Below are 27,184 nucleotides of genomic sequence, written 5' to 3' on the forward strand. Positions count from 1 at the left end.
TCCAATTTTGTTCTGGCCTTACTTAAATTTTTACTAAATTGTATATTAAACTCTCGAATCTTGTGTTTTAAATATTCCCATTTACTTAAGAATGACATATGGTCCTTACACGGTGCCACATTTTTAATTAGAGATTTAATTTGCAAGCAAAAGGCTTTATGTTTTAACAAATTAGCATTGAATTTCCAGTAACCCTTGTTACGTGATTCTCTTTTGCCCGAGTAGAAGGACATACAGATGCAACAGTGATCCGTTAAAGGTGCTGCAGATTTGAGATATCTTCAATAAAATCAATTAGGCTAGATGAGGTTAACCAATAATCAATTCTTGATTTAGAAGTACCATTATGTTTGAACCAGGAAAACTGTTTAAGGTTTGGATTCCCAGCACTCCAGGAATCTACTACATTATTTTTCAAACAAAAGTTAAGAAGGTCAAATTTAGGTGGAAAGCGATCTATCGCTTCATCATTAACCATGCTGAAATCTCCTATGATAATATTATCAGTTGGATATACAAGTTTCAATTCAAACAGAGAGTCAGAAATCTCAGAAAGTAATTTGTTGTTTAGGGCAACATTATTGTAACCATACACATTGAACAAAATAAACAAAATATTAATGTTTAGAACAACTGAAGCCCAGTGTCTTTACCTTTATAACTTTGCCAGGTAAGTTGTTAAACAGTATTGCCACTCCTGCAGAATGTGTAGAAGCATGACTGAAAATGATTTTGTCTCCCCATTGACTCGTCCAGAACTTCATATCATCAGGGTTGGAGTGCGTTTCTTGCAAAAATATACAATGTGAGTTTTTACCTTTGCAAAAATACATGAAAAAGATGATTTCACTGAAAACATTTAACAAATAAGAGCAACAACAATAAATGAATAAAAGTAAAATGTGAAATAAGAAAGGACGAACAGTCAAATACGTTAAATGTAACGGTGCTCTATAGAACACAAAATAACGTCTCTCAAACAGAGCACTGTAACGAGATCTCGCTCAACAGCAAAAACATAGCAAGATATCCCATTTACACCTCTTGTCAACAAAGAAGGCGAAAGTGAACGGTTGTTGAAATCATCCGTCCTTGACAATAGGGACCACGGTAGTATGCTTTCTTCCCTGCAGCTCTAGCTTCACTGATCCTCGGCCATAGTGCAGCGCGGGCTTCTATGTCTCCCTTAGATAAATCTTCGGTGAACTTTACTCCCCTGAGTTTACAGACATCCGAAGCTTTGGTGGAGCGCCAGAACTCATCTCTGTGTTTCCGCATGCAGAACTGAATGATCACCTGCCTGGATTTATCCTTCGTTTTGGGACCAACGCGGTGGATTGTATCCACAATGTCTTTAAGCTTGTGCTGCAGGTGAGGAGCAATTTCCGCTAACAGCGAGACGACTTCTCTTCGAATGTCTTCACCTGCTGTTTCCTTCATTCCGATTACTCTGAGGTTCCATCTTCTTTTATCGCGTTCGAGCTCCGACGTGCGGCTTATCAGATCTGCGTGTGATGTGCTAACAGAGGTGAGTTGTTTGTCGAACAAGTTTATTTTTGTTTTACAGTCCTTTATTTCCGTCGCGTTAAATTCCACGGATCTTGTCAGGTTAACGATCATTAAACTGTTCTCAGTGATCTTGCGCTCAATGCTGCTTAATTTCCCATCTTGTTGATCAAATCTGGCAACTAAAGTTTCCAGGAGAGCTGCGTTGGAAATCTCGGAGCTCTCGTCACCTTTCTGCTTCTTAGCTAAGGTTTTGGTTGGGGTATTCTGCGAGGAAGAAGATTATTTGCGTTTCTCTTTGTGATCGTTGTAGTCGATTTCCATGGCGTATTCATGCTCGGCAAGAGTACCCGAAGTTTTTGTAGCCACCACTTTGTGTCCTGGAATAACTATTTTAGGATGATTAGAAGCTTTTTTTGCTGACATTGTCCATATACTCACTGATACGCGATAAATGGGATTATAAAAGGCTGAATATTAAGATAAACTTCAAGGTTTGCTGGAGAGCTGAGAAAACTACATGTGTTTAGCCCGCCATCTTGTTGCCTCCAGAAGTATTCATAAGCCGGCCGTGACTACAGCACGGAACATCACAATATTTATCAGTCTCCTCCGTCGCTGAGTTTTTCTTGTGCGACGGAAAAGTTCTGCACCGCGACTGGACAGGGCGCTTATTTGGAGAGCGAGATGATGCACCTCATTTTCCCCGCATCTGTTTTGAAAGCGTCGTTACCAAAGCAACCTATGCAGATAGGTTGGTTATGTCTGAACACGCAAATCTGATTTGATCACTTGCAATTAATAGTGCGGACAGTCTGCTTGAAAAGATCTGATTTGAGAAAAAATCTGATTTGCCTGCAGTCTGAACATAGCCGTAAAGTTTCCCACTGTTAAATACAACTTTGATTGGTCATCCATGTCAGAACTCGTAATTACGATTCTTAAGTCTCCAATTGAAGGCACCACAAATTATGACACACTCAATTTTGGGTGTTCTGGCCCTTTAACTCGACATGTCTGGGGAATCATTAAGATTGTCAAGAGGAGGTGGAGCCACATTAATTTCCTGCCCTTGAAAAAGGCACAGCAGTAATACTGTAGGTATTCTGAGAAGCTCAGTATTTCACAGCAATGGGACTGGTGGCTTTTAGTTGTGTTGGCTTTCTGCTGCTGATTGCAGTTGGCTTGTCTGTGGAGACATTGTTAAGATATCAACAAGGCCAAGATCCTCTGTCAATCCATCAGCAACAACCACCAGTTTTTAGCTCCCAGCAAGCTGTTCAGGATCCACAAGCATCAGCTTATTTTTGGTCTCCAAGATCTGCGTTGAGTTCTGCTGGGGTAGATCCTAGGAAGGTCCTTCAAGCGTCTGGGAATACTCAGTCCAAGCAGCTAATGCAGGGTCCTGTGGTGCCTTTAACCTGGCATTATCCTGTCTTTGCAGAAGAAGCCCAACAGCCAGCTGTACCATTTGAGCTGCGGATACCTGCCCCTGCCCAGAGTGTTGCAGCACAATGTGGAGAGCGCTTTGTGCATGTGGAGGTTAAGAAGGACTTCTTTGGGACTGGCCAGCTGATAAATCCTTCATTCCTCAGTTTAGGAGGCTGTGGAGCTGTAGGTGAGGATCCAGATGCTCAAGTGTTCATCTTTGAAAATGAACTCCAGGCATGTGGCAGCTCTCTGATGGTGAGTGGCTACTTGGAAGGGGGTCAACTTCAGGGTAAGCCAGGGTAGAGTCTGTGTCGTAATTAACTTTTGTCTATTGCTTTCAGATGACTGACCGTGAGCTTGTGTACACCTTCACCCTCCTTTACACTCCTGAGGCTTTAGTTGGAACTCCCATTATAAGAGCTGATGCGGTTGCTGTTGGAATTGAATGCCATTATTCCAGGTAAACTGGTTTTGTTGAAGCTGTTTTACAACAGGTTACTTTAATCTTGTCTTCCTCTGCTTGTTAGGCTGCAAAATGTAAGCAGTAATGTCTTGATGCCCTCCTGGGTTCCTTTTGCTGGTACAAAAGTTGCGCAGGATGTTCTGGTCTTCTCCCTGAAGCTCATGACTGGTAACTAAGGTGTTTGAGTTTTGGGATCTTCTGCGCTGGATCTGAAGTGTCACCAACATGCATCTTTATTGCAGATGACTGGATGGTTGAGCGGCCATCCAATCAGTATTTCCTGGGGCAGTTCATGAACATAGAAGCCTCCGTGAAGCAGTACAACCATGTTCCTCTGCGTGTCTTTGTGGATGGCTGTGTGGCTACTGCTGTCCCTGATGTGAACTCTGTTCCCAGATATTCCTTCATTGAGAATCATGGGTGTGTATGAATTCTTCTAGTCCATTAATGTGCAGACTGTGCCTAACTTCAGATCCTCTACTTCAGGTGCCTGGTTGATGCAAAGCTTACCGGATCTCCTTCCAGTTTCATTCAACGGGTTCAGGGCGAGAAGCTGCAGTTTTATTTGGAAGCTTTCAGATTCCAGCAAGCCAGAAGTAGCTCTGTATGTAACGATCAGTGCAATGTCTGTTCATCTACAGAACTACACACCTGTCACTTGCATGCCGTTTAATAAAATCCCCTTTTGTAGGTCTTCATCACATGTACTCTAAAAGCAGTCAAGGCTTCAAGCCCCATAAGTCCAGAGAGCAAGGCTTGTTCCTTTGCCAATGGGTAAGTCCTGCCAGATTATGTGCCTACCAATTGAGGTGTTCAGAATGGCTGAATGTGGGTCCCCCCCCCCATCTCCATCTCCTACAGATGGACTTCTGCTGATGACAATGACCAGGTTTGCATGTGCTGTGACTCCACCTGTGGCTATAGCAGGAAAGAGATGGCACCATCTGATTCAGGTAGTGGGGTTTTTTTTTTTTTTTTTCCCTCAGTCTGTATGTAGTCCTCCATGGTCCCCACCCCTTACAACTTGAGTAACCATGCACTTGTGTATTCTTTTGCAGGCCCAGTTTCGTTAGGGAAGGCAACCATTGGCCCCATTGTAGTGTCTGACTGACAAGATTGTTTTTAATAAATACTTAATGAATACTGGAGTCTTTAAGTCATTCTCTCACCTGCTTTGAGCCAGAACTTTTCCCTCAATTGATCAAGCAGCAGTCTTTTTGCAGTGTGCTTTCAATGCAGTTGAAGTAGGGCTCACAATCATGTATAAGAACTGTTCAGGACAGCCACCAGTGACTAAGTTTAAGCAAATTCTAAATTTAACAGGACTGGTAAGGTGGCTAGTTTTCATTGGTTCCTTGCCATAACATGCCTGGAGCAGGTTAGCATATGAAGTTATGTTCTTGCTCTCATACAGTGGCAGAGCCCATCAGCTGTGGGCAAAGTGGTCACTCCAGTGTTTCTTGCTCAATGGAAAGTGCACCTTAAAGAAGCTATATTTTTAAAGTATGCTTTTAATGATCTAATTAGGCCTATTTATTGACCAGAAATAGATTTTCAGCAGTCTAGCAAATAAAGATGCTAGAGTAGTTTTCCTGAAGCTACTCTTATTTAAAGCTGATGTATTCTATTTTCAAATACACCTTCTATCCCTGTTTAATGTGCACTGATTGTCACTCAAGTGGGGGGGGGGGTAGTTTTGTCATGCAATGCCATTTAACACAAAGACAAGCTGATAATTCAAGATTTAAAATCACAGCTTCTGCTTAAGGCAGCATGTTGCTTAAGTTTTGGCTTTGATGCTAATGTGGGCTTTTCTGTGTGATTGGTAATTTTTTTTTTTCAGGGTGATTTAATGTAACTGGGCTCTTTAAGTCAATGCAGCAATATATCAGTGCTCTTTGTCCTGTATGTCATAAGCAGTAGTTGCACTTTACTGGAAATTATTGCAGTTAATTTGGGCCGCTTACATGTATAAATCTAAGTGTAAGTGCCTTTTTGCTCTGTTCGCATGATTGACAACTGGAGCGTGAACAGACAGCCTTTCTGCGCGTGCACAGCAAGGGGCACGAGGTGACTGTGGTGACATGAGTGAACAATTTCAGACACAGCCATTCACATTCATATTTCATGAATGGCAGTTACTGCATTCACTCAGCAGTGAGTGAATGAAATGAGTGCATGAATTCAGATGCTGACGTATAGTGTCGGAGCTCTGGGGCTGTCGCTGAAATTTCACACATGCTGCTTTAAAATACTTGGGCCTCACTTGTTCTATATATATATATATATATATATATATATATATACACACTGTGTGTAGATATTTATCAAACAGTACATTTTAAAATGTAATATGTTTTGCCTCAATGATTTGTCAAAGTAATTAATACATTTCAGCATGAAAAAACATTGCAGGAGTGAAGGAAGCAGTAAACTCACTGCTTGTACATCTTCCCCGTGGTGGACTGTGGATAATTAACCATTATGGAGTGTACATCAAATGTACAGAACTAATGATCTAAATTCTTTTGACACTGTAACTACACTGAAATAAGAATCCACACAGGACTTAAAGCTATGAAATGGCAAAAGTAGGCATTAATAAACCATGATCTTACTTTGGTTTATATTTCAGCATTATATATAATATCCTTGTGGGACATTTTCACGGTTTCACCATAATGTTTCCAAACCTTTCTTATTGACCAATTCATCCAGGTCTGACTAGAGCAAAATAGAGACTCAGGCAAACATGCTGTGTAATATCTCAATGTGTTGAATGGAAAAAAGTGATATGGGTTTGGAACAACATGATGGTGAATGATGACAGAATTTACATTAATAATTATTCTGTAATACATGTTAAATGTGTATTATGTAATGGAATATAGTGGAGTTAACATCTATTATGTCATTTGTGAAAGTAACGAGTAACACTACTTGAGTACCTTTTTAATTGTATATTTTCTTACTCAAGCAATTATGTTAGTACTTTTTGAGTTTTAAGTAATTGTACTTGAATATAGTTCTTAGCTACTCTACCCACCTCTGACTGGGACCATCTTTTTGACCAACGGTGGACAGGAGCTATTCCGAAAGCTGTTTTAAGGATTTTTGCAATTCCGTTTGGCACAGAAATTAGATGCTTTAAAATATATGGAAAAAATAATTTTGTATATTGTTTGAAATATAAATGCCTTATCTGTCAATCAATTATAAAATATTAAGCTTAATCACTCCCTATAATATTTCACTTGTAGTTCAATAAAAACACAGTGGTCTTATTAATGCATTCTGTTTTCTCATTCCAAGTGATCACTTTTTTCAATAGTAGGCTATATTAATTCATAAAATCAATTATGTTAAGCTTTCAAATGAATATAAGAGATAAATAAATGCTTTTTAAAAAAGCATTGTTTGTTAGTTTGATACCTAATGAATTAATGTTAACAAATGGAAACTTATTGTAAAGTGTTACCATTAATTTTAACTTGTATACAGTTGATTTGACATCTTTATGATATTCAGCATTTTTTCCAGTTCATCTTGAGCTCTCATGACAGCAACAGTGTTTGTTCTTGCTGTGTAAATTCTTCATAATTTTCATATTGATCTAAAGCAGAAGTAAATTAAGTGAACGACTTTCGTGAGAAGCGCATCATGCTGTCTCCATGTTGCACACGATTGGCTGATCGCTGCAAATGTCAGTCACCCACGTGAATGCATTTATGAACCAATCAGAAACTCGGGATCAAACTCTGAGTTAAGAAAGTTGATAACCAGCGTCTTGATACCACTTACTCATAATGAAGCCTGATTAAATTTGTCCTATTTTGTCATCCTGAAACATTGGTTATGAATGTAACTGTGGTTCTATGATTAGCAAGAGACTGCCATAGGGCACTATTGAGTGGAATACCTTCACGTCTCCTTTGTTCTTACCGAGATTCTGATACAAAAGCTGTCACCTCATGACATGGGGATGACATTGCATGCCTATAAATACCCATCAAGCAGGTCATCACTTCCTCTGAAGTCTTCTTGCTGACCAGAGTGACCGGAGGCTCTAGCGATCATCCTCCAGTCATAGAACCACAGTTACATTTGTAACCAACATTCTATTTCTTTGGCTCCCGACTGCTAGAGGGCACTACTGAATGGGAGAATGATAACAAAGCTACCATGAGGGTCTGTTTCTATAGTGACTAAAAGCATTGCAATGTCAAGCATTATACAAGCCCTTCCCATTATGAGAATTTACCTGAATCAAATAATTTTTCTTTCTCTAAGTCACCAAAGAGATGATTGAATATTGTATTAAATGTATTCTGAATATGATACTTAGTGTATAAAATTAGAACCTAACCAGAAATGCAGATCTGCTTTAACAATGTACTGACTAAAAAGAAAACACAAAGCATTAATATTTGTTGCTCAATTTTTTATTGAAAACCCAGGGCCGAATAATTAAGTCATGACAACTGAAGACTCTCATCACGAGTGTTTGTTTACCTAGCACTATTGTGAAGCAACTGTTTGGTGTAGAGACCACATGCAGCCTATAAAACCATGAAAACATACACAGTGAATTCCAAGTCGGCACCACACAAATGTATGTAAGCTGAGTATTCCTGGTCAGCGAGAACTTAATTTCCACTATCCCATGAGCAAGCCTTTTCATTGATGGGAGAGCCTCTGTAATGGTCAGCAAAACAAATATTTGATCAGCAGTCCACCATGAAGCTGTAGTATCCACATAAAACATGGCAGGCCTGATAAGAGCTGCTGAAGGAGTCGAAACCATGGTTTGCTCAGCTAACTTGGGGGGATTAATAACAGTGGTTGGTTCGTTATCCGAATTCGGCTCAGAACTGAACATATAAATGGAAATAGAGGAAATGCATGATGGAGTCTGCTCAGCCAGCTGTGAGCCATCAAACACTGCCCTAGCGAACCTACGTCCCTGTTTAGTGAAAACCGTTTCAGACATTGCGTTGACTGACTGCTCGCTAACAGATCCATGTCCTCTGTCCAGTACATGTTCCAGACCAATTAAAGTATAACCACATGTAATCGCTACTCACTTGGCATAGAGGAATGCTGTGAGATAACGCACCTGCTACACGGTTTGCATGACCAGGTAGGTGCGCTGCTCTTAAAGAGAGTAGGTGAGCATCTACCCGGAGCCACCATTCGTGCGCACCTGAAATAGCCCCATTGATCTTGTGCCACCCTGGTGATTGATGTTGAAAACCACAGACATATTGTCCGACCGTACAAACACGTTTGTGTTCCAACTGATTTGAGAAATGTGTCGTGTTAATGAGGCCGCTTTTATCTCCAGATAATTTCTATGTTAGGACTGAAGTTTCTTTCCCCACATTCCCACATGCCCAGCTGCCTTTAGACACCTCCCCAGCCTTGCTGGTTGGCATCCGTGGTAACGATCCCCCCCCGAATGAGAAATGTCATGCCTCACCTGGGATCTAATGCTTGTTACACCACCCTCCTTACTCTTCACTAATGCATGTCTCTGAGTTTTGGCTGAGAGGCACCTTTCCGTCAGCCAGCACTGAAAGGGGTGTAAGTACAACATGCCTTGCTTAACCACCGGTGTTGCTGAAGCTGGCATGCCCCCTAGAGGTAATAACGTGAGGTACTGGATGACCTTGCCTGGCTTTAATTTGATTATCATGCATGAAATACTTTGTGCCCTGACCTGCTTGAGAAAAGTCCTCATACTGTGAGAATTTAACTGAATCCTAATAAACTGGATAGAATGTACAGGAGTAAGCTGGCAATTGTTTTGGTTTATTGTGACTCCCAATTTTGCAACAAGAGATAAGAGGTGCTCAAATTGTCTGCTACTTGTTGTGGGCTCTTCACACACAAAAGCCATTCGTTCAGGTACAGATGTACACAAATGCCTTCATGCTTCAAGGGAAAAGGGCTGCCTGCACGAACTTAGTAAACACCTTTGGAGCCAAGGACAATCTGAAGGGGCAATGGGAATGTGGAAGTATGCATATTTTTAATCTACCTTTACGAACCAGTCTTATGGCTCGACTGCATAGGGAACGGTAGGTATTTCAATGCTTTGTTTAGATTTCTCAGATCCAAAATGGGACAAAACCCAGCATCATTTTTTTGGAACAAGAAAGTACATGGAGAATAAAACCCCTGTTCTACCTCCTTTACCACCACAGACACTCGCAGCCATTTTAGGACATATAACACACTCCTCCCCCTCCACCCCTTAACACCTTGCTGACAGCAGATGTCTTTGCAACTTTTTTTTTTTTACTGATAAGGTTACAGCCATCAGCAGTACAGTCTCAGCACCACACCCTCTCAAACAACCACCTTTTGTAAGTAGCTATTCTCTTTCTATTTTCTCTCCTCTGACTGACACTGAGATCTCTAAACTGCTTCTCTTCAACCACCCCACCACCTGCCCCCTTGACCCTATTCCTTCTCACCTTCTCCAAGCCAACTCTCTGTCCATCCTACCTGCACTCACACACATAATTTACACATATCTACTTACAGGCACTTTTTCCACTGCATTTAAGTAGGCTAGAGTAACTCCACTGCTTTAAAAAACCTGCGCTTCCCCACACAAGTAGAACATTACAGAAAGGTTTCTCTCCTCCCATTCATGGTGAAAACACTCAAAAGGGTAGTTTTCAATCAGATCTCTGCCTTTCTATCACAGTACAAGCTGCTAGATGGCAATCATTCAGGCTTCAAAAGTGGACATTCCATCGAAACTGCTCTGTTTTCTGTCACTGAATCACTGAGACCGGCGAGAGCTAGATCCAGATCATCTGTCCTTATTTTGCTGGACTTATCTGCAGCCTCCAACACACTCAACCATCAGATTGTCCTGTCCACACTATCTACTCTGGGCATTTCAGAAACTGTGCTTGGCTGGTTCAAATCCTATCTCTCAGGTAGGTCTTTCAAGGTAGCCTGAAGTGGTGAAGTGTCCAAGTCACATCAGCTACTTATTGGGGTACCTCATGGCTCAGTGCTTGGCCCACTTCTCTCTATATATACACAACATCACTGAGACCCATCATTTAAGCACATGGGTTATCTTATCACTGCTATGCCAATGACACACAGTTCTACTTGTCTTTCCAGCCTGGAGAACCCACGGTGACTGCTAGAATCTTGGCCTGTTTGGCTGACATCTCGGCCTGGATGAAGGAATGCCACCTGCTACTCAACCAAGCGAAGAATGAGCTCCTCGTCTTTCCAGCCAAACCTGCTGTGGAGCACAACATTACCGTTTAGCTGGTTTCATCTATGTAACAGGTAAAGGTGGGCAAGGAGGAGGCGGGAACCGGCTGAACAGTAAACATAATGTTTAATGATAAAACACAACATAAAACATAAACAAACAGACACACATGCAACACAGCCACATGCGTCACTCTCTCTCCAACCGGCGTCTCAGGCTGCCCCTTATCTCGCTCTCTCGCTGATAAGCTGATTCAGCACTGGCCGTGCTCCAACACGCCCCGGTCACGCCCCCCTCCTCATCACAATCTACAATAACACTTTCCAAAATGGTCAGAAATCGAGGGCTAACCATTGAAAACCAACTCAATTTCACCGACCACATCTCTAAAACAGCCCGATCATGTAGATGTTCACTGTACTACATCAGGAAAATAGGACCCTTCCTCTCTGAACATGCCACACAACTCCTTGGTTTTCAATGAACCCAAAAGAGCGCGTTACATGCTTCCTTGTCTCTATACACTGGCTGCCGGTTGCTTCTTGTATTAAGTTCAGGGCTCTGATGCTGGCATACCGAACAGTCACTGTCTGTGCCAGTCTACTTACAATCATTCCTGAAGAGCTACGTTCCCACCAGAAGCCTGCGGTCTGAAAATGAGCAGGCACCAAATCACTTTCCTGGACTTTCGGCTTCTATGAGCAAAAAAAAAAAAAATATATATATATATATATATATATATATATATATATTTATATATATATATATATATATATATATATATATACACACACACTACCGTTTTGAAACACTCACTCTTTATTATTTATTTTTTTTCTCCACATTTTACAATAATAATAAAGCCATCAAAACTCTGGAATAACATAAATGGAACTATGGGACTTATGTTGTGACTAAACAAAATCCAAAATAAATCAAAACTGTGTTACATTTTAGCATCTTCAGAGTAGTCACCTTTTGCCTAGAATTTGCAGACATGTACTCTTGACATTTTCTTAACCAACTTCTTGAGATATCACCCTGCATTTTAAACAGTATTGAAGGAGTTCCAATCTATGTTGGGTACATATTGGCTGCTTTTCTTTATTATTTGGTCCAAGTCCTCAATTTCAAAAACTTTTTTTTTTTTTAAATAAAATTTTAGTTTTGTAATGAAATAAATTAATATGGTGGCACAATTATATTTTTGTCTACAAAACTCATTTCAAACATTTAAGCGTACGCCTTCAGATCAAAAGATTTTTAAGATCATGAAAAACATTTCAGTCAAGTGTTTCAAAAGTTTTGACCGGTAGTGTGTATATACAGGTGCATCTCAATAAATTAGAATGTTGTGGAAAAGTTCATTTATTTCAGTAATTCAACTCAAATTGTGAAACTCGTGTATTAAATAAATTCAATGCACACAGACTGAAGTAGTTTAAGTCTTTGGTTCTTTTAATTGTGATGATTTTGGCTCACATTTAACAAAAACCCACCAATTCACTATCTCAAAAAATTAGAATACATCATAAGACCAATAAAAAAAACATCATTTTTAGTGAATTGTTGGCCTTCTGGAAAGTATGTTCATTTACTGTATATGTACTCAATACTTGGTAGAGGCTTCTTTTGCTTTAATTACTGCCTCAATTCGGCGTGGCATGGAGGTGATCAGTTTGTGGCACTGCTGAGGTGGTATGGAAGCCCAGGTTTCTTTGACAGTGGCCTTCAGCTCATCTGCATTTTTTGGTCTCTTGTTTCTCATTTTCCTCTTGACAATACCCCATAGATTCTCTACGGGGTTCAGGTCTGGTGAGTTTGCTGGCCAGTCAAGCACACCAACACCATGGTTATTTAACCAACTTTTGGTGCTTTTGGCAGTGTGGGCAGGTGCCAAATCCTGCCGGAAAATGAAATCAGCATCTTTAAAAGCTGGTCAGCAGAAGGAAGCATGAAGTGCTCCAAAATTTCTTGGTAAACGGGTGCAGTGACTTTGGTTTTCAAAAAACACAATGGACCAACACCAGCAGATGACATTGCACCCCAAATCATCACAGACTGTGGAAACTTAACACTGGACTTCAAGCAACTTGGGCTATGAGCTTCTCCACCCTTCCTCCAGACTCTAGGACCTTGGTTTCTAAATGAAATACAAAACTTGATCTCATCTGAAAAGAGGACTTTGGACCACTGGGCAACAGTCCAGTTCTTCTTCTCCTTAGCCCAGGTAAGACGCCTCTGACGTTGTCTGTGGTTCAGGAGTGGCTTAACAAGAGGAATACAACAACTGTAGCCAAATTCCTTGACATGTCTGTGTGTGGTGGCTCTTGATGCCTTGACCCCAGCCTCAGTCCATTCCTTGTGAAGTTCACCCAAATTCTTGAATCGATTTTGCTTGACAATCATAAGGCTGCGGTTCTCTCGGTTGGTTGTGCATCTTTTTCTTCCACACTTTTTCCTTCCACTCAACTTTCTGTTAACATGCTTGGATACAGCACTATGTGAACAGCCAGCCTCTTTGGCAATGAATGTTTGTGGCTTACCCTCCTTGTGAAGGGTGTCAATGATTGTCTTCTGGACAACTGTCAGATCAGCAGTCTTCCCCATGATTGTGTAGCCTAGTGAACCAAACTGAGAGACCATTTTGAAGGCTCAGGAAACCTTTGCAGGTGTTTTGAGTTGATTAGCTGATTGGCATGTCACCATATTCTAATTTTTTGAGATAGTGAATTGGTGGGTTTTTGTTAAATGTGAGCCAAAATCATCACAATTAAAAGAACCAAAGACTTAAACTACTTCAGTCTGTGTGCACTGAATTTATTTAATACACAAGTTTCACAATTTGAGTTGAATTACTGAAATAAATGAACTTTTCCATGACATTCTAATTTATTGAGATGCACCTGTATATATATATACACTGGCAGCCAAACGTTTGGAATAATGTACAGATTTAGCTGTTTTGGAAGGAAATCGGTACTTTAATTCACCAAAGTAGCATTCAACTGATCACAAAGTATAGTCAGGACATTACTGATGTAAAAAACAGCACCATCACTATTTGAAAAAAGTCATATTTGATCAAATCTAGACAGGCCCCATTTCCAGCAGCCATCATTCCAACACCTTATCCTTGAGTAATCATGCTAAATTGCTAATTTGGTACTAGAAAATCACTTGCCATTATATCAAACACAGTTGAAATGTATTTGGTTTGTTAAATGAAGCTTAACGTTGTCTTTGTGTTTGTTTTTGAGTTGCCACACTATGCAATAGACTGGCATGTCTTAAGTCAAGTCATGTCATTATTATTTGTATAGCGCCTTTCACAACACACATCGTTTCAAATCAGCTTTACAGAAAATCATGCATAAACAGAAAATGAAACTGTAATATCTATAATGTCTTAGAGTCATTGTGTAGTTTGATAAAATACAATTGTGAATTGTGTTTAAAAATAAGTAATTAAATAATAATTGTATTTAGAACCCCAGTGAGCAAGCCGAAGGCGACTGTGGCAAGGAACACAAAACTCCATAAGATGTTGGTTAATGGAGAAAAATAACCTTGGGAGAAATCAGGCTCACTGTGGGGGCCAGTTCCCCTCTGGCTAACATCATGAATATGCCAATATTATTTATGTATAGTGCAAGTCATGGTTTAAAATTATTAAACTAAGTAAGTGTTAAGGGTCAGTGTTTAAACAAAGATTTTGTATGAACTGTAAGATTAATGACTAATGTCTTTGAACTCCATCCTGGATTAACTGCAGAAGTTCACATAGATGCAATTGTCCTTGTTAGTTGGCTGATGAAGGGTTTTGTTGGCAATTAATTGATAATCTATGTATTCCAGGGGTGTCAAACTCAGTTCCTGGAGGGCCACAGCCCTGCAGAGTTTAGTTCCAGCCCTGCACCAAAATGCCTCCTTGAAATCTTCAAGCACTCCTGAAGACCTTGATAAGCTGCTTCAGGTGTGTTTAATTAGGGTTGGTGCTAAACTCTGCTGGACTGTGGCCCTTCAGGAACCGAGTCTGACATCCCTGATGTATTCCATTTCAAGAGTGTAATCCACCATTAGACCGAAGTGATGCAGGCAGAGATCAGTTAGGTGCATCGCAGTTCAACCGGCCGGTAATTTCTGTGAGGTCTATCCTAAGTCCAAGGTTCAGGCAATGGCATATGAAGTATCCCATGTCTTATGGTTGAAGTTGGCATCAGTTCATCCTCTGAAGTCCATCGTAATAGACTGAAGTGATGTTTGGCTGGCACCGGCTGCTATTAGTCGTTATCACTCAGAGACACGTAGCAGTGGAGTCCAACACGAAGCAGGAATCCAGCCAGTTCTGGTAACCTCAGGATAGCAGTCCCGAGGTTGAGACAGAGAAACAAATTGAATAATATTAGCATAGACGCCATTCAATTTATTGCAGAGTTATTGATCATGATCAGTGTTTCTGGTTTCTGGTTCCGGCAGACCTAACTAAAGCAGCCTAATTGTGAATTGAAGGATAAATTAGGTGTATACCTGGCTAAATAGATGAGTCTTTAGTCTAGACTTAAACGGAGTGAGTGTGTCTGCATCTCGAACATTGTTAGGAAGACTATTCCATAGTTTAGCAGCCAAATATGAAAAGGATCTACCTCCTTTTGTGGATTTTGATATTCTAGGAACTATTAATCGGCCAGAATTTTGCGATTGTAATGAACTTGATGGAATATAGTGTGGTAGAAGGTCACTTAAGTACTGTGGAGCTAGACCATTCAAAGCTTTGTACGTAGTTAACAGAATTTTAAAATGAATACGAAATTTAACAGGTAGCCAATGTAACGACGATAGAATGGGGCTAATATGATCATATTTCTTGGTTATAGTCAGCACTCTGGCTGCTGCATTTTGAACTAACTGAAGGTCAATATTAGTTCAAAAATGGCAAACAGCTTTCTCTAGAAACTCATCAGGCAATCATTGTTTTGAGGAATGAATGCTATACAATGCTTGAAATTGCCAAAAAGATTTCATACAAACGTGTACACTACAATCTTCAAAGGCAAAGGACAACTGACTCTAACAAGGACAGAAATAGATGTGGAAGGCCAGATGTACAACTAAACAAGAGGATAAGTACATCAGGGTCTATTAAAACATTATACCCCATTTCCCCATGATATATGTACTTACAAGGCATTTGCCTGCCAGCAACTATAGTTGCTGCTTGGACTTTTGACTAAGTATACAAAAAACTATAGATCTCTTCTAAAATTTGTTTTGTTTGGGTGATTCTAGAGACCTTCATGATTATGTAGATACACACTACCGGTCAGAAGTTTTGAAACACTTGACCAAAATGTTTCTCATGATCTTAAAAATCTTTTGATCTGAAGGCATATGCTTAAATGTTTGAAATTAGTTTTGTAGACAAAAATATAATTGTGCCACCATATTAATTTATTTAATTATAAATCTAAAATTTAATAAAAAAAAATTTGACTTGGATCAAATAATAAAGAAAAGCAGCCAATAAGTGCCCAGCATATAGATGGGAACTCCTTCAATACTGTTTAAAAAGCATCCCAGGGTGATACTTCAAGAAGTTGGTTGAGAAAATGTCAAGAGTACATTTCTGAAAATTCTAGGCAAAGGGTGACTACTTTGAAGATGCTAAAATATAACACAGTTTTGATTTATTTTGGATTTTGTTTAGTCACAATATAATTCCCATAGTTCCATTTATGTTATTCCATAGTTTTAATGACTTTACTATCATTCTAAAATGTGAAAAAAATATATATAATAAAGAATGAGTAAATGTTTCAAAACTTTGACCGGTAGTGTATATATGTCAACAAAAAAATACTTATTAGTAACATGAAAATTACCTTTTATTGGGAGGGTTTGCCTTCGCCATGCTTCCTGGAAGCAGGGGTAGGAAGTTGGCAGCCTCATGTGATGGGAAGGAAGTGAATACCATTTTTTTTTTCTTGAAATCATTTATTTGGTTGTTCGCTTACATGTCATTGAGATATAATACATGAATAACATCTAGAAAAATACATACAAAAGGAAAATGACAACTATACACTGCGGCAAATATAGTTGGTGGTGGGCTTAAATCCACAGGCCGGGGGCGCAGATGGCTGTTGCGGACTTCCTCTCCAGAAAGGGGTGGGGGGGGGGGAGTGGGTAGGCCGGAGAGTTCCCCCAGCCTGAGTCGGGCGTTGGGGGTATGTGGAGGTGAGGGCATGGTCGAGCGTTCGTCTGGGGAGAGAGGAAGGGGTAAGGGTTTTCACCTGAGATGAATTGCTGGTAATTGTTGTTTCTTTGTTCACAGTGAGAGGCAGGGGAAATAAAAGGGGCCTGAGCACAGAATAAGAGAGAGAGAGCCCAGCTGAAGCTTCGAGTGTGTTGGCAGCTGCTAGTCCCACTAAATGGAGCGTTTGAGTGTTTATGTGAAGCTTTACCATTGCGCAATTGAGCAAACGTGTTTTTGTGTGAAGAATAAAATTACCTTTGAGGTGGATTCGCCGTCTCCCGCTTCCTCATTCTTCGAACCTGTTACAGAGGCTATTTTTCTCCATTAATCAACATCTTATGGAATTTTTGTTCCTCGTTCCTCTAAATACAAATATTATTTACTAACAGTATTAAGGCACAATCTTACATTTTTATCAAATCGCACAATGATGACTAATACATTACACCTTTATTTTCTGTTATAGCATAATTTCCTGTACATCTGCTTAGAAATGACATCTGTCAACATAATAATTTAAGGTAAAGCCAGGGTGCAGTTGGTGTAGTAACTCTTTCTTGACCCTTATTGTTTTCAGATGACTGACAATGAGCTTGTGTACAACTTCACCTTTCTCTACACTCCTGAGGATTTAGTTGGAACTCTCATCATAAGAGTTAATGCTGCTGCTGTTGGAACTGAATGCCACTATTCAAGGTAAAAAACAAACAAAAAATAAAAAACAGCATTGAAGTATTTTCACAGAAGATAACTTTACTGATCTAGTTTACTCTTTTCTTTTTTTAAGGCTGAAATGTAAGCAGTAATGTCTTAATGCCATCCTGGGTTCCTTTTGCTGCTACAAAGGTTGCAGAGGATGTTTTGGTCTTCTCCCTGAAGTTAATGACTGGTAATAAAGGTGTTTGTTTTCAGATCTTTAGAACTGGATCTGAAATGGTGTGACCAATGTGGTTTTATCATTGCAGATGACTGACTGTTTGAGCAGCCATTCAATAAGTAATTCCTGGTTCATGAACATTGAAGCCTCTGTGAAGCAGTACAATCATGTTCGTTTACGTGTCTTTGTGGATGGCTGTATGGCTACTGTGCTCCCTGATGTGAACTCCCTTCCAAGATATTCCATCATTGAGAACCATGGGTGAGTATGAATTCTCTCATCATTCACCCTGGTGCAGACAGAGCATAACTTCAGTTTCTTTACTCCAGGTGCCTGGTTGATGCAAAGCTTACAGGATCTCATTCCAGTTTCATTCACCAGATTCATGGCAAGAAGCTGCAGTTTCATCTGGAGGCTTTCATATTCCAGCAAGCCAAGAGTGGCTCAGCATGTAATAGGACTGTAGTTCTGTAGGTGACCTGTTGTTGCATTGATCCTGTCACTTACCTGTTTGAGCAAATCCCCTTTTATAAGACTTCATCACATGTGCTCTAAAAGTGGTCAAGGCTTCAAGCCCCAGAAGTCCATAGATCAAGGCTTGTCCTTCGCCAGTGGGTATGTCCTGCCAGATTACTGTACATGCTTACCACTTGAGGCATTCAGAATGTGTACTTAGTCTTTTCCCCTTTCTACAGATGGACTTCTGCTGATGACAATGACCAAGTGTGCATGTGCTGTGAATCCACATGTGGCTACAGCAGGAAAGGGAGAGCACTATCTGATTCAGGTAACTTAATCTGAATGCAGCCCTCCATGGTCACCACCCCTTACACCTTGAGTGACTGTGCTTTTTTTTCCTTCTTTTTTCTCAGGCCTGGTTTCAAAAGGGAAAGCAACCATTTGTCCCATTGTGATTTGCTGACTGACTACTGTGGATTGCAAGAAGTTACTAATAAATACTTAAAAATGAATACTGTTGTCTGTTTGTATTGCTTACCCTCTAAGTGGCAGAAACTGTCCCCTAAATTGATCATATGTTGTAGTCTCGATGCGGTGTACTTGACATGCAGTTGTCAAAAAGGGCTCACAACTGATGTCTGAGCTGTTCAAGGAAGCCAGTAGCATCGTCTACTTTTTGAAGCATCAGAGGGCTGCTGGGTGCTCCAACAATATGCTGGTTGTTTTGAAAAGTGATTTTTACAGGGTTTTGTTAGACAATACACAGATTTAAATGTTTTACCAATGTCTATGTATTTACAGTACACATAAATATCTGAATAAAGTGAACTGTATTATAAATAAATCAAATGCTAAGTTACATTAAATGTAACTTATGACTTCTGAATTTACTAGGAAATTTAGAAACCGAACTTGTGTTAATTGAATACCCCTGTCCTATTTTAACTTGTTTAATAGTGTGTGTGCACGTGCAAGTTTTTTGGCGTTCCACTAAAAGATTTTCATTGTTCCCCTCTGGCTACCCCAAAATTCATGCTGGAGGCACCTCTGAGCACAACAGATCTGTCCTTTAAAGGAAAAGTTTACCCAAAAATGAAACTTCTCTTACCATGATGCCATCCCAGATGTGTATGACTGTCTTTCACCAGCAGAACATTAAGATTTTTAGAAGATCGAGCTCTGTCAGGTCCTTATAATGCAAGTACACGGGTGCCAGCACTTGGACTGTCAAAAAGTCACATTTAGGCAGCATAAAAGTAATCCACATGACTCTAGTTTATCAATGAATGTCTTCTGAGGCAAATTAATAGGTTTATGTTGGAAACAAGTTGATAATTAAAATGTTTTTAACTTTAAATCTGCGCTTCCGTCCAGGGCTCTGCAAATATAAATATAATTTATATTGTCAAGTTTTTCCTTATTACTTCCTGAAACATATGTATAACATAGAAATTTAAAAGCCCAAACACAACATAATATGATGAGTAGATCTTGAAATATTCCTCAAAGAGTGTACATGGAAAGACGAAGCACAAGAGGCACTCAGCACACGATGTGTGTATTTGTGTGTGTGTGTGTGTGTGTATGCACATGTCCAAGAACTTTGTGTGTGCAAACACACATCCACATACATTATGTGCTAATCTAAAGGATTGGGATGTCCCTGACAATTAATATTTCTGTATTTTGTAGTCTAATACATTCATTTCAAATGGCCAGTCATTTTTGACCGGGAACACAAGTGTAACAAAGTGAAAGAAAATGTGTGTTTGTATGTTTTCAGAAACCATTTGTGAATAAAGTCAGGGAATTTTATTCCAATTGGATTAAGTAAAAGAAACAATTTACCCAATAAAATTTTCATCTCACCCTCAAGTTTTTCCAAAAAAGTGTTTGCTGTGAAAAGTTACTTTAGCAGAACATTTAAGTTTATCTCAATCATAGAATGAAACTGAATATTAACTGGAACTGTCAAGCCCAAAAATGACAATAATAAAAAAAATTAAAAAAATACAAATAGTAAAAATGACTTGTCTATTTCAAATCAAATCACTTTATTGTCACACAGCCATATACACAAGTGCAATGGTGTGTGAAATTCTTGGGTGCAGTTCCGATCAACATAGCAGTCGTGACAGTGATGAGACATATACCAATTTACAATAACATCAAATTAACACAACACAATTGAAACATCTGTTATACACATAATTACACTAAACAATATACAAATAATAACATACACTGTACAGTATACAATACGCTGTTTTTTTTTTTTTTTTTACTATATAGATACACATTATTCAATAAAAATTAACAATTAAAATATATATAAAAAAGCATATATATATATATATATAGAATGTACAGTATTGTACTGTATTGACATTCAGGCTGTCGGTTGATAGTCAGTTGTTAAGAGAGAATATAATATAATAATAATATAATTTATGACAGTCCGGTGTGAGATATAAGAGTAAGGGTAATAAAGTGCAGTGCTGATGTATTTTGATCATGGGAGATCAAGAGTTCAGAAGTCTGATTGCTTGGGGGAAGAAGCTATCATGGAGTCGGCTGGTGCGGGTCCTGATGCTGCGATACCGCCTACCTGATGGTAGCAGTGAGAACAGCCCATGGCTCGGGTGGCTGGAGTCTCTGAAATGGTGGGAGGGGGAGGGATTTGTAGCCATCCCGGAACGGAGAGTAGCAATGGTCCAAAACCCGGTCCCCTCGTGTGTTGAAACTAATGTGCTGGTGATATTTTGGTGCGACTGATTTTAAACTGGCTTTGTTAAAGTCCCCGGTCACAATGAACGTGGCCTCAGGGTGCGTGGTTTCCTGCTCACTTATACTCCCATACAGTTCCTTGAGTGCCCAGTCTGTGTCGGCTTGTGGGGGGATGTACACAGCAGTGATAATGACCGCTGTGAATTCCCTCGGTAGCCAGAATGGTCGACACAGAAGCATAAGAAATTCCAGATCAGGAGAACAGAAAGACTTGATAGAATGTACGTTCCTCTGATCACACGAGGATTTGTTGATCATAAAACATACACCACCTCCTCTAGTTTTACCTGAGAGGTCTTTTGCTCTGTCCGCTCGGTGCACGGAGAACCCCGCGGGTTCAATGGCTGAGTCTGGAATCTCCGCAGACATCCAAGTTTCTGTTAGGCAGATAATGCAGCAGTCCCTCGTCTCTCGTTGGAAAGAGATCCGCGCTTTCAGCTCGCAGAGCTTGTTATCCAGAGACTGAACATTTGCCAGTAGAATAGTGGGTAGCGGGGGTCGATTTGCGCGGCGTCTTACTCTGACGAGAACGCCGGCTCTGTTTCCCCTTTTCCTCCTGCGTTTTCGCGGCCATGCTGCCCAGACAAAGGGCTCCGCTTGCGTGTTTGTAAACAGCGGGTCAGCATTGAGGAATGTGAAGTCTGGTTTTCGGTGTGAGATCGCTGAACCAATGTCCAAAAGTGTTTGTCTGTCGTAGACAATAAGGCAGACAACATCCAAGACAAAAAACATAAGAATTGTGAACAAAACAAACAAAACATTGCTATGTTGTGTCGGAGCTCGCAACGCAGCAGCCATACTCGGCGCCATCTTGAGTCCAAAAAAAATAAAAAAATAAAAAAAAATAAAAAAGTCTTCTAAAGCATTGACCCCTTGTCAAAAATCATAGCAGAGCATTCCAAAATTTAAATCATTATTTATTTAGGTGTAGACGTGCAGATTCGTATGTTACATTTTAGAGCTGAGGAAGGCAAAATAGAAGGCACAGCTGAGCCACAATAGGTATTCTGAGAATCTCACTTTCATACTATTGGTGATGGTGGATTTTAGTTGTGTTGGCTTTCTCCTACAACAATAGCCACCAAATTTAGCCACTCAAGCTGTCCAAGATCCATAAATATCAGCTTATTTTACACCACCAAGACCTGCAGTGAGTTCTTCTAAGGCAGATCCTAGGAAGATTCTTCAAGATCTTGGGAATACTAAGTCAAAGCAGCTAATGCAGATCTTGTGCTGCCTTTGACTTGGCATTACCCCATTATGGCAGGAGAACCCCAACAGCAAGATGTACCTTTGAGTTGCGGATACCTACCCAGAGTGTTGCAGCACAATGTGAAGAGAGTTTTGTGCATGTGGAGCTTAAGAACTTCTTTGGGACTGGCTAGCTGGTTAATCCTTCATTCCTCAGTTTAGGAGGTTGGGTAGATGTTGCTACCAGATGCTCAAGTGTTTTTCTTTGTATATGAACTCTAGGCATGTGGCAGCTCTCTAAATGTAAGTGGCAGCTTTTGGGTCATCTGCAGTAATTGAGGGTGTGGCGGGGTGAGTAAGAGACCTTTTACAAATGACACAATGGCTCCAGAGTGCTTTTAGATGTCCAACACGAGTGGATTGCTGCACTAGCTAAAAAATTCTGACAGCCCAATAAATATCTGTGGAGTCACAGTTCCTCTGTTCCTTTTTTTTTTTCTTTACAGTAAACTTCCTCATCCTGCATTCCTCATACTGTAAACTTAATCATTATATTTCAATAGTAGAGCTTTATATCTACACTATATTGCCAAAAGTATTCGCTCACCCATCCAAATAATTGAATTCAGGTGTTCCAATCACTTCCATGGCCACAGGTGTATAAAATGAAGCACCTAGGCATACAAACTGCTTCTACAAACATTTGTGAAAGAATGGGCCACTCTCAGGAGCTCAGTGAATTCCAGCGTGGTACTGTGATAGGATGCCACCTGTGCAACAAGTCCAGTCGTGAAATTCCTCGCTACTAAATATTCCACAGTCAACTGTCAGTGGTATTATAACAAAGTGGAAGCGATTGGGAATGACAGCAACTCAGCCACGAAGTGGTAGGCCACGTAAAATGACAGAGCGGGGTCAGCGGATGCTGAGGCGCATAGTGCGCAGAGGTGGCCAAATTTCTGCGGAGTCAATCACTACAGACCTCCAAAATTCATGTGGCCTTCAGATTAGCTCAAGAACAGTGCGTAAAGAGCTTCATGGAATGGGTTTCCATGGCCGAGCAGCTGCATCCAAGCCATACATCACCAAGTGCAATGCAAAGCGTCGGATGCAGTGGTGTAAAGCACGCCGCCACTGGACTCTAGAGCAGTGGAGACACGTACTCTGGAGTGACGAATCACGCTTCTCCATCTGACAATCTGATGGACGAGTCTGGGTTTGGCGGTTGCCAGGAGAACGGATCTTGTCTGACTGCATTGTGCCAACTGTGAAGCTTGGTGGAGGGGGGATTATGGTGTGGGGTTGTTTTTCAGGAGCTGGGCTTGGCCCCTTAGTTCCAGTGAAAGGAACTCTGAATGCTTCAGCATACCAAGAGATTTTGGACAATTCCATGCTCCCAACTTTGTGGGAACAGTTTGGGGATGGCCCCTTCCTGTTCCAACATGACTGCACGCCAGTGCACAAAGCAAGGTCCATAAAGACATGGATGAGCGAGTTTGGTGTGGAAGAACTTGACTGGCCTGCACAGAGTCCTGACCTCAACTCGATAGAGCACCTTTGGGATGAATTAGAGCGAAGACTGCGAGCCAGGCCTTCTCGTCCAACATCAGTGTCTGACCTCACAAATGCGCTTCTGGAAGAATGGTCAAAAATTCCCATAAACACACTCCTAAACCTTGTGGAAAGCCTTCCCAGAAGAGTTGAAGCTGTTATAGCTGCAAAGGGTGGGCCGACGTCATATTAAACCCTATGGATTAAGAATGGGATGTCACTTAAGTTCATATGCGTCTAAAGGCAGATGAGCGAATACTTTTGGCAATATAGTGTATGTGTGTGTGTGTGTGTGATATATATATATATATATATATATATATATATATATTTATATACACACTATATGGACAAAAGTATTGGGACACCTACACATTACACCTACAGGAGCATTTATGACATCCCATTCTAAATCCATAGGCATTATTATCGAGTTGGTCCTCCCTTTTGCAGCTATAACAGCTTCCACTCTTCTGGGAAGGCTTTCTACAAGATTTTGGAGTTTTGCCCATTCTTCCAGAAGAGCATTTGTGAGGTCAGACACTGATGTTGGACGAGAGGACCTGGCTCGCAATCTCCATTCTAGTTCATCCCAAAGGTGCTCAATAGGGTGGAGGTCAGGGCTCTGTGCGGGCCAGTCTAGTTCTTCCACACCAAACTCATCCAACCATGCCTTTATGGACCTTGCTTTGTGCACTGGGGCACAGTCATGCTGGAACAGAAAAGGGCCTTCCCCAAACTGTTTCCACAAAGTTGGAAGCATAGAATTTTCCAAAATGTCTTAGTAAGCTGAGGCATTAAAATTTTTGAAAATTCTATGCTTCCAACTTTGTGGAAACAGTATGGGAAAGGCCCTTTTCCAAAAGGCAAAAATTCCAACAGACACACTTCAAAATCTTGTAGAAAGCCTTCCCAGAAGAGTGGAAGCTGTTATAGCTGCCCAATACTTTTGTCCATATAGTATATATATATATATATATATACAGTGCATCTGGAAAGTATTCACAGCGCTTCACTTTTTCCACAATTTTTTATGTTACAGCCTTAATCCAAAATGGATTAAATTCATTATTTTCCTCAATTCTACAAACAATACCCCTTAATGACAACGTGAAAGAAGTTTGAAATCTTTGCAAATTTATTAAAAAGAAAAAAAAAATCTCATGTATATAAGTATTCACAGCCTTTGCTCAATACTTTATTGAAGCACCTTTGGCACCAATTACAGCCTCAAGTCTTTTTGAGTATGATGCTACAAGCTTGGCACACCTATTTTTGGGCAGTTTCTCCCATTCTTCTTTGCAGGACCTCTCAAGCTCCATCAGGTTGGATGGGGAGCATCGGTGCACAGCCATTTTCAGATCTCTCTAGAGATGTTCAATCAGGTTCAAGTCTGGGCTCTGGCTGGGCCACTCAAGGACATTCACAGAGTTGTCCCGGAGCCACTCCTTTGTTATCTTTGCTGTGTGCTTAGGGTCGTTGTCCTGTTGGAAGATGAACCTTCACCCCAGTCTGAGGTCCAGAGCGCTCTGGAGTAGGTTTTCATCAAGGATGTCTCTGTACTTTGCTGCATTCATCTTTCCCTCGATCCTGACTAGTCTCCCAGTTCCTGCCGCTGAAAAACATCCCCACAGCATGATGCTGCCACCACCATGCTTCACTGTAGGGATGGTATTGGCCAGGTGATGAGCGGTGCCTGGTTTCCTCCAAACATGACGCTTGCCATTCAGGCCAAAGAGTTCAATCTTTGTTTCTTATGGTATGAGAGTCCTTCAGGTGCCTTTTGGCAAACTCCAGGCAGGCTGTCATGTGCATTTTACTGAGGAGTGGCTTCCGTCTGGCCACTCTACCATACAGGCCTGATTGGTGGAGTGCTGCAGAGATGGTTGTTCTTCTGGTAGTTTCTCCTCTCTCCACAGAGAAATGCTGGAGCTCTGTCAGAGTGACCATCAGGTTCTTGGTCACCTCCCTGACTAAGGCCCTTCTCCCCCGATCGCTCAGTTTGGCCAGGCGGCCAGCTCTAGGAAGAGTCCTGGTGGTTCCAAACTTCTTCCATTTACGAATGATGGAGGCCACTGTGCTCATTGGGACCTTCAATGCTGCAGACATTTTATTGTACCCTTCCCCAGACCTGTGCCTTGATACAATCCTGTCTCGGAGGTCTACAGACAAATTCCTTGGACTTTATGGTTTGGTTTGTGCTCTTACATGCACTGTTAACTGTGGGACCTTATATAGACAGGTGTGTGCCTTTCCAAATCATGTCCAATCAACTGAATTTAACACAGGTGGACTCCAAACAAGTTGTAGAAACATCTCAAGGATGATCAGTGGAAACAGGATGCACCTGAGCTCAATTTTGAGTGTCATGGCAAAGGCTGTGAATACTTATGTACATGTGATTTTTTTCGTTTTTTTATTTTTAATAAATTTGCAAAGATTTCAAACAAACTTCTTTCACTTTGTCATTATGGGGTATTGTTTGTAGAATTTTGAGGAAAATAATTAATTTAATCCATTTTGGAATAAGGCTGTAACATAACAAAATGTGGAAAAAGTGAAGCGCTGTGAATACTTTCCAGATGCACTGTATATATAATTGTGTCTATAGCTGAAAATGTTATGAATTCAATAGAGAACATTGATGTAAGTAAGTGTTTTTATAAATGCATTATTAGAAAAGAATACAGTGCTTCATTTCGCAGTGAAATTGAATTGTTCTGCAAAATTAAGTGTCTGTTTTGTTGGTTGTGTGAATTATTTTGAGAGCACTGATGTTCGGAGAAATGTGTAAAATCGATTAGGAAAAACTGTAAATCAGACCTCACACATTATTGTGTAACCGGGTGGTTCTTATTGAGAGAATACACAAATAGTCAAGCTTAAAGCAGACCATAACATTTATTAAAAAAAGAAAAAGAGAGAACTGATATTTTTTGTTATTTTATGTAATATTTGTTAGCACTGTAATGCAAGTTTAAGTTTAGTTTTTATTCTTGTGCAAACTTTGATAAAAAATAAATGTTTTAATAGTAGTAATATTTTTTATTTTTTTTATCAATAATACCTTGTTTTTACTAAATAATAAAAAAAAAAAAAAAAAAAAACAGTAATTTGGTTGTTCTGTGCTATTTACTGTAAGCATTACAAGTTCTAAATTCTAAACTGATTTTATAAATTTCTTCAAACTATAGTAAATGCTCTAAAACATCTCCAAAACATCCAACAAAACATATTCTTAATTCTTAACAACAACTCAATTTCACTGCACAATGAAGCATTGTATTTTCTGATAATGCATTTGTTAAAAATACATAAGAACTATTGACCAGTTCTCTATTGAATAATGTTTGAATGCACGCACGCACGCACGCTCTTTCTCTCTCTCACACACACACACACACACACACGCTCACA

At 40.2% G+C, this 27,184-nt stretch overlaps 1 protein-coding gene across 1 annotated transcript in view; it reads left to right on the plus strand.

Annotated features, from left to right (window-relative positions):
- The first annotated feature begins 2,637 nt into the window (after window positions 1-2,637).
- The window catches only part of LOC127416009 (uncharacterized), a 34,803-nt gene continuing 10,256 nt past the window's right edge, over window positions 2,638-27,184 (plus strand). The window contains exons 1-12 of the mRNA XM_051655085.1: window positions 2,638-3,192; window positions 3,279-3,397; window positions 3,465-3,568; window positions 3,643-3,820; window positions 3,887-4,004; window positions 4,092-4,174; window positions 4,262-4,361; window positions 17,480-17,572; window positions 17,868-18,040; window positions 18,109-18,230; window positions 18,475-18,566; window positions 18,652-18,656. Coding sequence (XP_051511045.1) covers window positions 2,638-3,192; window positions 3,279-3,397; window positions 3,465-3,568; window positions 3,643-3,820; window positions 3,887-4,004; window positions 4,092-4,174; window positions 4,262-4,361; window positions 17,480-17,572; window positions 17,868-18,040; window positions 18,109-18,230; window positions 18,475-18,566; window positions 18,652-18,656 — 1,742 coding nt within the window. The remainder of the gene's footprint in view (window positions 3,193-3,278; window positions 3,398-3,464; window positions 3,569-3,642; window positions 3,821-3,886; window positions 4,005-4,091; window positions 4,175-4,261; window positions 4,362-17,479; window positions 17,573-17,867; window positions 18,041-18,108; window positions 18,231-18,474; window positions 18,567-18,651; window positions 18,657-27,184) is intronic.

The sequence above is a fragment of the Myxocyprinus asiaticus genome, chromosome 25 (assembly GCF_019703515.2).
Source record: "Myxocyprinus asiaticus isolate MX2 ecotype Aquarium Trade chromosome 25, UBuf_Myxa_2, whole genome shotgun sequence".
In the NCBI taxonomy this organism is placed as follows: Eukaryota; Metazoa; Chordata; class Actinopteri; order Cypriniformes; family Catostomidae; genus Myxocyprinus; species Myxocyprinus asiaticus.